General features: G+C 33.2%; 1 protein-coding gene across 1 annotated transcript in view; it reads right to left on the bottom strand.

The window, feature by feature from the left end:
* LOC135205457 (protein ECT2-like) overlaps positions 1 to 16,098 on the bottom strand; it is a gene marked incomplete in the record, with an annotated part of 325,317 nt that overhangs the window by 30,783 nt on the left and 278,436 nt on the right. Inside the window, 1 exon segment of the mRNA XM_064236064.1 lies at positions 521 to 677. Within this exon segment, the coding sequence (XP_064092134.1) occupies positions 521 to 677 (157 nt within the window).

Genomic DNA, 16,098 nt, shown 5'->3' with positions numbered 1-16,098 from the left:
TGTCTCCAAGTCCATTATGTAAACTCTATCACATGCCATAGTGTTTATCATTAAAAAACAATATGTACCTCGTTACAAGGCCAGGCTAAAAGATATTTCTTTGATATCGGTCAAGTCACTATGGGGTGTTGGCACACCTTGGAGGAGTAGCTCCTTTGAGTACGAAACAGCGACTATGCTATAAAAAAAAATGAATTATTAGTGTCATGGACCCAATGGAGTTGGATAGGCATTAGCAGCTTGAGATTTCACAGCAATGTTTCAAACATTTGCACCTGGATGGATTCTATACAAAGTTAAAGCTATTTATGATTCATGAGTTTGTTTGTAATAACTTCTAAAGAAACTACATGACTATATTAATTTTTAAAAAGAAACTTTTTACAATTTCAATTATATACAGTCACTTATTCTTTCCAGACATGTATGTACATACTAAATAAGAATAATCAAAGCACCCAAATACATAAGTACATTACAAACAAATACTTATGAACATAACAAATGATTTTATACTAACTGCAAGATTATTAACACTTGTAGCCCCTCTCATTGATGAAGGCTGTGACATGCTCCCAAAAGGGCTCATAACTGTAGAAACTGCTCTTTTTAGTTTACTTGGAGATTTATTAAAACTGAAGGCTCGACTCACTTTTCTTCCTGTACGAGTGGCAAATCTGCAAAGAAAGGAAAATTTTGGTTAAATGATTTTGAAATCAATGAATTAACATATATGTAATGATGATGGATGGATATATGTAATGGTATTTAGGAACACAACCACTGTGGTGAAGCTATTTAGTGTCAAAATAAACATTTTAAAAAATATTAAGACAGGTGGTTACATTGGTAGTTTCAAATATTATACAGTGCTCCCCCTTTTTATGCTGTTATTAGGTTCCAGAACCTGCTGTGGAAATGCAAAAATCCCCTCTAAAAATCCTTATAACTGGCTTATAACTGCCAAACACCCAGTACCCTTCTTCTTTCCCAACATTATCCTACATTGAGGGGTCAGTTGCCTGATGTGCCTTCTCCACTGCCTTCTATTATTATGATTATTATATAAAGGATTAGTTTACCCAAACCTCTGAGCCTAACAACAGCTCTCCTTGGGCTGGTTTTCAGGAATTAATCCTGAGAAAAAAATTTAGATTATATTTAGGAAACTGGTTTTACTAAGGAACATCATGATCCTATTGAATACAAAATCTTTGCCTTCAGTAAGAATACCTTTTAGTGGTAGAGTTTTCGAAAATATAAGTTTCTTTGATGGTTCCAAATTGGATAATCAACTAATAAGTGTTGGACAGTCATGGGTGTCTGGCATGTACTGCATTTCATTGGGTCTGGATGTGGATTTGACATCAAATGACTGTGAAAATCTAGTATGGCCTATACATAGTCTTCTTAATAAAACTTCTTTAGTTCCTTTTTGAGATGATGACATCCATAAATCAACTTCACTTTTTATATTTCTCAGTTTGTTTGTAGTTGGCACTGATGTCAAATCTGTTTGCCAGTCGTGATATATTAGAGGCTTAATTGAGGTAATCCAGTCTGATACTGGGGCATGTGTCACTGTTGATGGAACAGTGCAAGCTAATTTGGCAGCTGTATCTGCTTTTTCATTTCCTTCAATTCCCATGTGCTGGAATCCAACATATTTCTATTAACAGTCCTGACTGAATATGTTGGTCTATTTTTATTTGGATTTCTTGTACAAGGTGATTTGTAGACTTGTAATTGTTTATAGCATCAATAGCACTTTGTGAGTCACTGAAAATTATGGTGGAAATTGCTCTCTTCTCAGATATTATGTCTAGTGCTATTCGTATGGATGCGAGTTCGGCTGCGCATACTGATGATATTGGGGGAAGACTCATATTAACTAACTTATCTTTTGAGAATGCTGAAGCTCCTACTCCAGTGTTGTTTTTGATCCATCTGTATAGATCATACGCTGATTTTTGCTTTCTTCGGATGTGCTCCAATGCATGTTGGCGGTACATTTCTGTGTTTGCCATGTTTCTTTTTAGAAGAGATGATAGAGCAGTGCACAGTTTTACTCGCTTCAAAGTCCAGGGTGGTGGGAGTTCCACTGCGGGATGGAAAATTGGTTTAAAATGTGGATTCGTTAAATATTTGGTTCTTTGTGGGAAAGAGCTAGCACTATGGTTTTCTAATCTTTGGTTATAATTCAGAAAACAGGTAGCAGCGGGAGACGTTCCTGCTTGAAGGGAAAGGCCCCTACTCATAGTTATCAAGTTGCGGTGATGTTTTAGGGGTAATATACCTGCTTCTACTAACAGAGAGGTAATAGGGGATAATCGAAATGCTCCTGTGCACAAACGTATTCCTTCATGAAACAATGCATCTAGTGTTTTTAATGTAGCTTCTGAGGCAGATGAATATATTGGGCAACAATATTTTATCAAAGATAGTACTGTTGCTTTGTATAACATTAGCATGGTGTTACGTCCAGTTCCCCATTTGGTATGTGATAGTTTTTTCGATATAGCTAGATATTTAACATTTGAACAGAATTTAATTTCAGTATTATGAAGATAAAGCTTAATTGTTTGTTGTTTTAACCATCTTTTATCTTTATAGAAAATTATTGCATTTGTTTTATCTATTGAAAATTGGAATCCTGAATTTGCCCAGTTGGTAATATTTGTGATGGTAATATTGAGGATTCTTTGGGCATGCCTTAGCATGCTACTTGTATAATATATGGCAAAGTCATCAACATACAAGCTGTTTTTAACTCCATTTGGTAAATTTATTGTAATATCATTGATTGCTAAAGCAAGCAAATAGAGTACAGCTTTAAGACAGTGCCTTGGGGGATTCCTTGGGATTCCGTCTTCCAATTCATAAACATTTGAATAGGAATTTTCTATTTGAATTTAGGAAGTTTTATCTGATAGAAAATTTTTTAAAAAAATTGGTAAATGGCCTCTTATACCTTCACAGTGAAGTTTTTGCATGATATTGTGTCTCCATGTTGTATCATATGCTTTTTCTGTCAAAAAAGTATTGCCACTGTTAATTTAATTTCATCATTTTCCAAACTCTAAAGCAGATGACAAGAACTTTGATTGGGTTACTTGCTTTTCCTATGTAGCACGTCAAGAAAGAAATACCCAGTATCCCATTAACTAAAATGCTTATACGTAACTGTCTACTTTAACATTTCACAGCTTAATTTGACAGTTCAAACAAAAATATACATTAAATTATCATATCATACTAAAAAAAATTCAATATCATTTCAAACAAAATACACACCAAAACTATTATCCCAAAACATCCTAAGACATCTTAGATTAACCCTCTTGCGCCGCAGGGGTATAATAAAAATCGTCTCCCGTATGCTGAGGCGGTCTCGGAGTGAGCACCGAAGAGGACAAAATATTTTTTTTCAAAAAATCACAGCGCGCTTAGTTTCCAAGATTAAGAGTTCATTTTTGGCTCCTTTTTTGTCACTGCCTGAAGTTTAGTATGCAACCATCAGAAATGAAAAAAATATCATTATCATAAATAAATAATGCGATATATGATAGCACAAAAACAAAATTTCATATATAATTGTATTCAAATCGTGCTGTGAGCAAAACGGTTAGAGCTAAAGTTAATTATTTTTTCGTTGTATTGTACACTAAATTGCGATCATTTTGGTATATAACACATTGTAAAACGATCAGAGCAACACGAGAAAATATTATCACAAAATGATGCATGAATTCGTAATGCGCGGACGTAAAAAAATGTTTTTTTCAAAAATTCACCATAAATCTAAATATTGTTCTAGACTTCCAATTTGTTTCAAAATGAAGATAAATGATTGAATATTGCTATACTGTAAGCGTTTTAGCTTACAATTGCAGTTTTCGACCATTTCGGAAGAGTTAAATTTGACCGAATGTCAAATTTTTTATATATATATTTTCTATATGCAAATATTTCGAAAATGAGAAAAACTACAACCTTCAATTATTTTTTGTTGTATTCTACATGAAATTGCACACACTTTCATATATAAAACACTATGATACACCTAATATGAAACAGAGCAAATATAACGATAATGCGACGTACGCATTTCAGAGATTTGCAGCGGAGAACCCGTGCACAGAGGGAAGGAAAGTTTTTTTTTTTTTTTTTAATTCACCATAAATCTAAATATTGTGCTAGAGATTTTGAATTTGTTTCAAAATGAAGATAAATGACTGAATATTACTAGACTGTAAGAGTTTTAGCTTACAATTGCATTTTTCGACCATTTCGGTATAGTCAAAGTTGACCGAACATGGTTTATTTTTCTATTTATCGTGATTTATATGCAAATATTTCAAAAATGAGAAAAGCTACAACCTTCAATCCTTTTTAGTTATATTTTACATGAAATTGCACACATTTTTATATATAAAACTTTATGTAACGGCTTATTTAAAATGGTGTAAACATTACGACAATTGCACGAAAAAAGTTCTGATTTTTTCGGAAGTTCCACGCAGACGTAAGGAAAATGCTTTTTTTTTTTTTCATAAATTCACCATAAATCGAAATATTGTGCTAGAGACTTCCAAATCGTTGCAAAATGAAGGTAAATGATTGAATATTACTAGAATATAAGAGTTTTAGCTTACAATTACGCTTTTCGACCATTTCGGTAGAGTCAAAGTTGACCGAAGGTTGAAATTTTGGCACATCGTTATTTATATGAAAATATTTAAAACTGATAAAAGCTACAACCATGGGTTGTTTTTAGTTGTATTGTGCATGAAATTGCGCACATTTCCATATATAAAACTTTATGTAACAGAAAATTTAAAATGGTGCAAACATTACGACAATCGCACAAAAAAATTTATCGGAATAGTTACCGCGAGGACGTAAGGAAAAAGTTTTTTTCATAAATTCACCATAAATCAAAATATTGTGCTAGAGACATCCAATTTGTTGCAAAATGAAGGTAAATGATTGAATATTACTAGAATATAAGAGTTTTAGCTTACAATTACGTTTTTCGACCATTTTGGTAGAGTCAAATTTGACCAAAGGTTGAAATTTTGCCACTTATCGTTATTTATATGAAAATATTTCAAAACTGATAAAAGCTACAATCATAAGTATTTTTTTATTGTATTCTACAAGAAATTGCGCACATTTTCATATATAATACTCCATGTAACAGCTAATTTAAAATGGTGCAAAAATTATGTCAAAGTGACGAAATAATTTCCGAGATGTGTCACTGATACTTTTAAGTGCACTAAGAAAGAAATTAGCGCTTGCGCGCCTGCGTAACGATTATAAACAAAACAATGCCTTGATCGGTGAGCTCCGAGCATCCCCCAAGGCCGCGTGATTCAAAAGTTTTCGGCTAGCAGGCCTGCAAGTATTTTTGCGCAAATTTTTTAAAAACTTTTTTATGTCGACGTTTAATACGTCCAATCGGCACCCGGGAGATAATTTATCTCGACGTTTAATACGTCTAATCGGCGTAAGAGGGTTAAGTACCCTTTTACAACTGTTACGCTTAAAAATCGGACGCCCCTATAATGCTTATAACAATGATTTACTCATTTTTCAAATATTAATATTAATGTAAACATCAAAATATCTATAAAAATGTTAAATACAAATTAAATAAATCTTAAGTACATATTAAATATATATGACAACTAATCAAGTTACCCCCTTTACTGTATACAGTGGACCCCCCATATTCGCGTTCAATGGATTCGCGGACTCACACATTTGTGGATTTCTCTCGGGAACATTTCCCCGCATTATTCGCGAAAATTCGCACATTAGCAGTATTTTACATTGAGAAATATCCACAAATTCCTGGGTTTTTTTTATCAATTTTCATCATAAAATGCACTTTTTGTGATAAAACTATTAAAAAAAAAAAAACAAAAAAAGAGTATAAAAATTTTAAGTGGATTTTTTCTTGAGCTTTAACTAAACAAAACAAGGCTAGGCCTGTTTTACGCGTATTTATAGGGGTTCCAAACATTCGCAGGTTTTAACTATTCAAGGGGGGTCAGGTACGCATCACCCCCCAATACGGGGGAACCACTGTACATAAGCCATTTTCTCTCACAGTACTTAAGTATTAACCCTTTTAAAATATCACTAATTTGCTTTTCTAAAGTATAACAACAAAGCGGTTTATCACTATTACTGTATTTTTTCATATTATGTAACTAAATATTGATTTTCATGATAAAAACTATTTACTCTCTCTCTCTTTACCAAGATGAGAGATTTTTATGGTACACATAAGTATAATATGTTTATTAATATTTTCTAATAATAATAATAATAATAATAATAATAATAATAATAATAATAATAATAATAGTAATAATAATAATAATAACACCTGTAATAACAAAATCATATGTGAAAGTATTTCTTTCTCTCTCTCTCTCGCTCTCTCTCTCTCTCTCTCTCTCTCTCGCTCTCTCTCATAGAGATGTATGTTTTTTGTATGATAAATGATTTACTAATTTTCAAATATCAATATTATAATACCCTCTTACGCCGAAGCCCTAAAAACCATAATGTCTCCCGTATGCCAAGGCTGGTTTGGAGTGAGCGCGGAAGCGGAAAATAATTTTTTTTTTTTCAAAAAATCACAGCGCGCTCAGTTTTCAAGATTAAGAGTTCATTTTTGGCTCCTTTTTTTGACATTGCCTGAAGTTTAGTATGCAACCATCAGAAATGAAAAAAAAAATATCATTATCATATATAAATAATGCGACATATCGGGTTAGCGACAAGAAAAAAAATCATACATAATTGTATTCAAATCAAGCTGTGCGAAAAACGGTTAAAGCTAACGAGTTACTTTTTATTATTGTTGTATTGTAAACTAAATTGCGATCATTTTGATATATAACATTGTAAAATGATCAAAGCAACACAGAACAAATATTATCACAAAATGATGAATGAATTCGTAATGCGCGGACATAAATTTTTTTTTTTTCACAAATTCACCATAAATCTAAATATTGTTCTAGAGACTTCCAATTTGTTTCAAAATGAAGACAAATGATTGAATATTACGATACTGTAAGAGTTTTAGCTTAGAATTGCAGTTTTCAACCATTTCGGACGAGTTAAAGTTGAACGAATGTCGAAATTTATATATATATATTTTTTATATGCAAATATTGCAAAAATGAGAAAAGCTACAGCCTTCAAATATTTTTGTTTGTATTCTTCATGAATTTGCGCACATTTTCATATATGAAACTCTATAAAACGCCTAACATGAAAAGGAGCAAATATTAGGAGAATGCGACGTACACATTTCGGAGATTTGCAGCCGCGAATCGGCGCGCGGAGGGATAGAAAGTTTTTTTTTTTAAATTCACCATAAATCTAAATAGTTGTGCCTAGACACTTTGAAATTTGTTTTCAAAATGAAGATAAAATGGACTGTATATTACATATTACTAGATTGTAAAAGTTTTAGCTTACAATTGCGTTTTTTTACTATTTCGTGATTTATATGCAAATATTTCGAAAAAGAGAAAAGCTACAACCTTCAATCATTTTTAGTTTTATTCTAAATGAAATTGCACACATTTTCATATATAAAACTTTATGTAACGGCTAATTTTAAATGGTGCAAACATTTCGAAAATCGCAAGAAAAAATTTCTGATTTTTTTCGGAAGAGTTACCGCACAGACGTAAGGAAAATTTTTTTTTTTTCATAAATTCACCATAAATTGAAATATTGTGATAGAGACTTCCAAATTGTTGCAAAATGAAGGTAAATGATTGAATATCACTAGAATATAAGTGTTTTAGCTTACAATTGCGTTTTTCGACCATTTTTTCCGTAGAGTCAAATTGACCAAAGGTTGAAATTTTTTGCACTTATCGTTATGTGAAAATATTTCAAAACTGATAAAAGCTACAACCATGGGTTGTTTTTAATTGTATTGTGCATGAAATTGTGCACATTTCCATATATAAAACTTTATGTAATGGCAAATTTAAAATGGTGCAAACATTAGGACAATCGCATGAAAAAATTTATCGGAAGAGTTACCGCGCGGACGTAAGGAAAAAGTTTTTTCATAAATTCACCATAAATCAAAACATTGTGCTAGAGACGTCCAATTTGTTGCAAAATGAAGGCAAATGATTGAATATTACTAGAATATAAGATTTTTAGCTTACAATTGCGTTTTTCGACCATTTTGGTAGAGTCAAAGTTGACCGAAGGTTGAAATTTTGGCACATCGCTATATGAAAATATTTCAAAACTGATAAAAGCTACAATAATGAGTATTTTTTTGTTGTATTCAACATGAAATTGCGCACATTTTCATATATAATACTTCATGTAACGGATAATTTAAAATGGTGCAAAAATTATGTCAAAGTGACTAAATAATTTTTGAGATGTGTTTCTGATACTTTTTTGTGCGATAAGAAAGAAATTCGTGCTTGCGCGCCTGCGTAAGGATTGTAAACAAACAACTTCTTGATCCGTGAACTCCCAGCATCCCCCAAGGCGCGTGATTCAAAAATTTTCGGCTGGTAGGCCTATAGGTATTTTTCCGCGAATTTAAAAAAAAAACTTTTTTGAGTCGACGTAAAATCCGTCCAATCGGCATACGGGAGACATTTTGACGTAAGAGGGTTAATGTAAACAGCAATAATATAAATTCATTAAAGAAAATACTAAAGTGAATTAGCAAGATTTTAGTTTATAAATAAAAAATTATGTAAGAATGAATGAAAATCCATTCTACCCTGCATCTTGTCTTTGAACTCCAGGTAGCCAAGCTGAGATGGCTGGGGTCCAACAGCTGTCCAATATATCAAGTAATGTGACAGGAGAGGAAGTGTTACCCACTCAAGATCATACAAAACCTCCTCTCCTCTCCTCTCTCTCTCTTCTCTCTCTCTCTTCTCTTCTCTCTCTCTATCTCTCCCTCCTCTATCCGCCATTTCTCTCACCCTCTCTCTCATCTCTCTCTCTCTCTTACTTACTTATGTTTCTTTGTTTTTTAGTATAAATAAATTATTTACCTTATAACTAATTTTCAAATATTAATAAGATTAATTAAAAAATAGTGATTCCCAGTCTTTTTATCCACTTGGAGGAAGGTGGCGGGGTAGGGGAAGTAAATGACAGTTTGATATAAGAATTGAATTGGCTGAGGCAAAGGATTCGGAGTCTAGGCGTTATTCTCTCTCTCTCTCTCTCTCTCTCTCTCTCTCTCTCTCTCTCTCTCTGTAAGGGTAATGAAAGATGTATTCAAAATGATTACTGTAAAGTCTTTTATAATAAAGCATGTTATACAGTATTTAAAATATTCACTAATTATTTCCATATTATTTTCCCGTAAAAAGCAGATTGGAAAATAAAATGAAAATAATTGGTGAATATTTTAAATACTGTACAACTTGCTTTATTACAAAAAACTTTACAGTAATATTTTGAATACATCTTTCATTACCCTTACAGAGAGAGAGAGAGAGAGAGAATAACTCCTAGACTCTGACTCCTTCCCCTCCGCCAATTCAATTCGTATATCAAACTGTCATTTACTCCCCCGCCCACCTTCCTCCAAGCAGATAAAGACTGGGAATCACTATTTTTTTGTATTAATCTTATTAATATTTGAAAAAATTAGTTATGGGGCAAAACATTTATCTATACTACAAAACAAAGAAACATACGTAAGTGAGAGAGAGAGAGAGAGAGAGATGGAGAGAGAGAGAGGAGAGAGAGAGAGGAGAGAGAGAGAGAGAGAATTTTATTGTTTAATCTCATTGAACTTAATATTATTTGAAAATTAGTACTGTACATTATTTTACCATAAAATGTAGTAATGCCCTTAAAGATATACTTGTACATACACTTTCAGCACACTGGAAAATAAAATGAAAATAATTAGCAAATATTTTAAATATTGTAAAATATGCTTCATCATAAAAAATCTTTAAAGCAATATAATTTTTCAATACATCTTACATTACCCAGAGAGAGAGAGAGAGAGAAGAGAGAGAGAGAGAGAGAGAGAGAGAGAGAGAGAGAGAATATATTATGCTCAGTATGAGGCCCAACCTGGAATGAGATTAATTGATGCATAACATTATAAGAATGCTGTAAATAATTTTTAGTCACATAATATGAAAAAATACAGTAATAAGTGAATAGTGTTGCTCTGCAAAGAAAAAGCAAATTAATAAAATTTTAGTGATATGGTCGATAAAAAATTTGCAAATTAGTGAAAGTTCCCAGTGGAAAAGTAAATCCGCGACAAAATGGACTGCAGAAATGTGAAACGTATAAAACTGGGGGAGCACTGTAGTTAGAATGCTGAAAGCAAATGAAGAAGATACAGAATGCAACCTGAACAACTTGGAATGGGTGGGGCTCAGGTATTTCCTAGTTGCTGTATTTTGGGTTTCCCACTTTAGCCCACTTTCTGTAAAACTCAAATGTAATGGAAAAACATACATGCACTTGAACGGCCCTTCACTTACAAAACCCTAGGAATGAATATAAATGATGATTAAAACAAATAAAATAATGAATTTATACAAGCGATCTTTTGTTCCATATCTGAACCTCCTTGTATAATCCATAAAATTCAGTGAAAGCAAGTATATTAAGAAGGAGAACTGGGAAGTCAATAAAGAAAGGGCAATAATATATGTAGGAATGATGGAAAGGAGCAATAATATAGTACATTAGCCTCACATGTGTAGCTCGAGAGAGAGGATGAGAGAGACCGAGAGAGAGGCGAGAGAGAGAGACGAGAGAGAGAGAGAGAGAGAGAGGAGAGAGAGAGAAGAGAGAGAGAGAGAGAGAGAGAGAGACCCAAATGTATACCTTATGTAACATCTTACATAAAATTTACCTTAAATTATAATCATATTACTGTATTAATCTTAGAGATTGTATTAACCCTCTTACGCCGAAGGGGTATAATAAAAATCATCTCCCGTATGCTGAGGCGGTCTCGGACGTGAGCGCCGAAGCAGAAAAAATATTTAATTAAAAAAATCACAGCGTGCTTAGTTTTCAAGATTAAGAGTTCATTTTTGGCTCCTTTTTTTGTCATTGCCTGAAGTTTAGTATGCAACCATCAGAAATGAAAAAATCATATCATATATAAATAATGCAATATATGATAGCGCAAAAACAAAATTTCATATATAATTGTGTTCATTTTTTTTCGTTGTATTGTACACTAAATTGCGATCATTTTAGTATATAATACATTGTAAAACGATCAAAGCAACACAGAGAAAATATTATCACAAAATGATGCATGAATTTGTAACGTGCGGACGTAAAAAAAATGTTTTTTTCAAAAATTCACCATAAATCTAAATATTGCTCTATAGACTTCCAATTTGTTTCAAAATGAAGATAAATGATTGAATATTACTATACTATAAGAGTTTTAGGTTACAATTGCAGTTTTCGACCATTTCGGATGAGTTTTTATATGCAAATATTTCGAAAATGAAAAGAGATACAACCTTCAATTATTTTTTTTGTATTCTACATGAAATTGCGCACATTTTCATATATAAAACTCTATGATACGCCTAATATGAAACGGAGCAAATATAACGATAATGCGATGTACGCATTTCAGAGATTTGCGGCGGAGAATCAGCGCGCGGAGGGAAGGAAAGTTTTTTTTTTTTAATTCACCATAAATCTAAATATTGTGCTAGAGACTTAGAATTTGTTTCAAAATGAAGATAAATGACTGAATATTACTAGACTGTAAGTTTAAGCTTACAATTGCATTTTTCGACTATTTCAGTAGAGTCAAAGTGACCGAACGCGGTTTTTTTTCTATTTACAGGCAGTCCCCGGGTTACGACGGGGGTTCCGTTCTTAAGACGCGTCGTAACCCGAAAATCGTCGTAAGCCGGAACGACGTTGTTGAAAACTTGTCCACAGGGAAAATTTCACTAATTTGGAATTTTTCTTAGGGCCATATCTCTAAAATTATCACTAATTTACTTTTTTCATGTGCAACACTGTGTATTCAAAAATTACTGTATATTTTCATTAAAATACAAGAGAGAGAGAGAGAGAGAGAGAGAGAGAGAGAGAGAGAGAGAGAGAGAGAGAGAGAGAGATTACATAAAGCCATTAAATTCGTTGACCATTGTATGGCATTGTTACTTTCCCAGCTCCGAGTGTCACTGGAGTTATGAGGTAGGGAAATTGATATAGAAAAAGACGAAGGGAAGAATTATTATTATTATTATTATTAAATAACTGAAATTATCAATTAACATTTTACATACTAGTACCATAAAAATTCTTTCATCTCGGTAAGAGAGAGAGAGAGAGAGAGAGAGAGAGAGAGAGAGAGAGAGAGAGAGAGAGAGAGAGAGAGTGTTTATCTCTCTCTGTTCTCTCAAAAAATACTTATAACGCTTCCAGCAAAAGAGAGGGAGGGAGTTACCACTATGACACATTATTATCTTGTGTGGCAAAAGAGAGAGAGAGAGAGAGAGAGAGAGAGAGAGAGAGAGAGAGAGAGAGTTAACCTTAATTAAAAGTGACATGGATAGATTAGTATTGTATTTCTTTAAAATACTATCACATATGAATTTTGTAATTACAGTTATTATTATTAGATCATTATTATTATTATCATTTAAAAAGTATTAAAAACAAATAGTACAAGTACATAAAAAATCTCGAGTCTCAGTAAATGTGAGAGAGAGAGAGAGAGAGAGAGAGAGAAGAGAGAGAGAGAGAAGAGAGAGGGGGGGGGGAAATTTCATGAGCACTTGATTGCAACACAGCAGCTCTTCCCCCTCCTGGCTGTCACAGAACTTGATATATCTGACAGTTTTAGTACCTGGAGTTAGAGAAAGGTTACTGAAAGAAGACTGGGATTTCCTTCATTCTTCCATAATTCTTTAAATATATAAGCTAAAATCTTGCTAATTCACTATGGTACTTTCTTTAATGAATTGATATCATTGCTGTATAAATAATATAAAATATTTGAAAATAGTAAATAATTTATTTATCATACAAAAAAACATACATCTTTGTAGTAGAGAGAGAAAGAGAGAGAGAGAGAGAGAGAGAGAGAGAGAGCAGAGAGAGAGAGAGATAGAGAGAGAGAGAGAGAGAAGGAGAGAGAGAGAGAGAGAGAGAGAGAGGAGAGAGAGGAGAGAGAATTATCATTTTTATTATGCGATATCATTTCAACTTGTTAAACTTACTAATACAGTATTAATCAAAATTAATATTTGAAAATTAGTAAATTATTTTTGTATTATAAAAATGTATTTAGTCATGAAAATAAACATCAAAATACACTAATTAGTGATAATTTTCGTCCAAAAATACAAAGAGAAGAGAGAGAGAGAGAGGAGAGAGAGAGAGAGAGAGACTGAGAAGAGAGTACAGAGAGAGAGAGAGAGAGAGAAACTATGGTTTTTATATCCAAGTCTAAGTAGAGTATAAATGGATTCTTTAAGTGAAATAATGTTTCAATGATATTTTGCTGTTTTGTATTAAAGGATATGTATACTGTTTGAGAATGCGTTCCTTATCCTTGACTATGGTTACCATACAGTTTAATAGCGTAAATTAATTTATGCGCCCTCGGCTTAGAAACTAGTTCTGCGTATGAGGTATCGTTAAAAAGCATAAAAAACCGTCGTAACCTTGGAATTTGCGTTGTAATCTAACCAGAAACTTAGTTTTGTTAATTATGTACAGTGGACCCCCCGTATTCGCGTTCTCCGGATTCGCGGACTCACACATTCGCGGATTTCTCTCGGGAACGTTTCCCTACATTATTCGCGGAAAATTCGCGCATTCGCTGTATTTTTCTATGAGAAATATCCACAAATTCCTGGTTTTTGTTATCAATTTCATCATAAAATGCACTTTTTGTGATAAAACTATTAAAAAAACCAAGTATGAAAATTTTTAGTGGTTTTTCTTAAGTTTTAACTAACAAAATAGGCTGTTTTAGCCTTTTTATAGGGGTTCCAAACATTCGCGGATTCTAACTATTCACGGGGGGGGGGGGGGGGGGGGGGGGGGGGGGGGGGGGGGGGGGGGGGGGGGGGGGGGGGGGTCTGGTACGCATTCCCCGCGAATACGGGGGGACCACTGTATACTGGAAACAAGCAATGATTTTTTCATTATTTGCACTTTTGGACTGTTATAAACTGCGCATTCCAAGCTAGTGTATTCATTCACTCGGAAACTAGTTCCGCATATGAGGCGTCACTAAAAAAATTAAAATAATACGACATAAAAAGTGTCGTAAATCATCATAACCTCAAAATTTTTGTTGTAATCTAACCAAAAACTTATTTTTTAATATACTGTGCTAAACTATAAAGGATTCTTATCATAGTATGCTTTTTTTAAAAGCGTCGTTAACTCGGAGCGTCGGAAGCGTCAGCGTCGTAACCAAGGGCGGATTTTTCAATGAATATTCAAGAAAAAGCGTCGTAACCTCGGAACGTCGTAAGCCGGAGCCGTCGTAACCCGGGGACCGCCTGTGTTGTGATTTATATGCAAATATTTTGAAAATGAGAAAACCTACAACCTTCAATCATTTTTTGTTGTATTCTACATGAAATTGCGCACATTTTCATATATAAAACTTTATGTAACAGTTAATTTAAAATGGTGTAAACATTACGACAATCACACAAAAAAATTTCTGATTTTTTTCGGAAAAGTTACCACGCGGACATAAGGAAAATTTTTTTTTTTTTTTTTCATAAATTCACCATAAATCGAAATATTGTGCTAGAGACTTCCAATTTGTTGCAAAATGAAGGTAAATGATTGAATACTACTAGAATATAAGTGTTTTAGTTACAATTGCATTTTTTGACCATTTCGGTAGAGTCAAAGTTGACCGAAGGTTGAAATTTTGGAACTTATCGTTATTTATATGAAAATATTTCAAAACTGATAAAAGCTACAACCATGGGTTGTTTTTAGTTGTATTGTGCATAAAACTGCGCACATTTCCATATATAAAACTTTGTGTAACGGCAAATTTAAAAGGGTGCAAACATTACGACAATCGCACAAAAAAATTTATCGGAAGAGTTACCGCACGGACGTAAGGAAAAAGTTTTTTTCATAAATTCACCATAAATCAAATTATTGTGCTAGAGACGTCCAATTTGTTGCAAAATGAAGGTAAATGATTGAATATTACTAGAATATAAGAGTTTTAGCTTACAATTACGTTTTTCGACCATTTTGGTAAGAGTCAAAGTTGACCAAAAGGTTGAAATTTTGGCACTTATCATTATTTATATGAAAATATTTCAAAACTGATAAAAGCTACAATCATGAGTATTTTTTCGTTGTATTCTACATGAAACTGCGCACATTTTCATATATAATACTCCATGTAACGGCTAATTTAAAATGGTGCAAAAACTATGTCAAAGTGACGAAATAATTTCTGAGATGTGTCACTGATACTTTTTAGTGCAATAAAAAAGAAATTCACACTTGCGCGCCTGCAAAATGATTGTAAACAAAACAACGCCTTGATCGGTGAGCTCCCAGCATCCCCTATGGCGCGTGATTCAAAAGTTTTCAGCTGGTAGGCCTAAAAGTATTTATCCGGGAATTAAAAAAAAAATTGTTTATATCGACGTTTGATACGTCCAATCGGCACCCGAGAGACAATTTATCTCGACGTTTAATACATCCAATCGGCGTAAGAGGGTTAATATAATTTCAAAGTAATCCTGAACATTAGTACCCTTAAAGGTATACAGTGGTCCCTCCATATTCGCTGGGGATGCGTAGCAGACCCCCATGAATAGTTAGAACCCGCAAATAGTTGGAACCCCTATAAAAATGCTGAAAACAGCGTATTTTGCTAGTTAAAACTCAAGAAAAACCGACTAAAAATGTTTATACTTGGTTTTTTAAATACAGGCAGTCCCTGGGTTACAACGGGGATTGTCGTAAGCCAGAACATTGTCAAACATCCTAAGATAACCTTACTTTCAATGCTTTAGGTGCATTCAAAACTAGGTAAACTGCATTCTTATTGCATTT

This window comes from Macrobrachium nipponense, chromosome 11 (genome assembly GCF_015104395.2).
Source record: "Macrobrachium nipponense isolate FS-2020 chromosome 11, ASM1510439v2, whole genome shotgun sequence".
In the NCBI taxonomy this organism is placed as follows: Eukaryota; Metazoa; Arthropoda; class Malacostraca; order Decapoda; family Palaemonidae; genus Macrobrachium; species Macrobrachium nipponense.
Note: the sequence above shows the minus strand (reverse complement) of the source record. Positions and strands in the feature narration are given on the sequence as shown.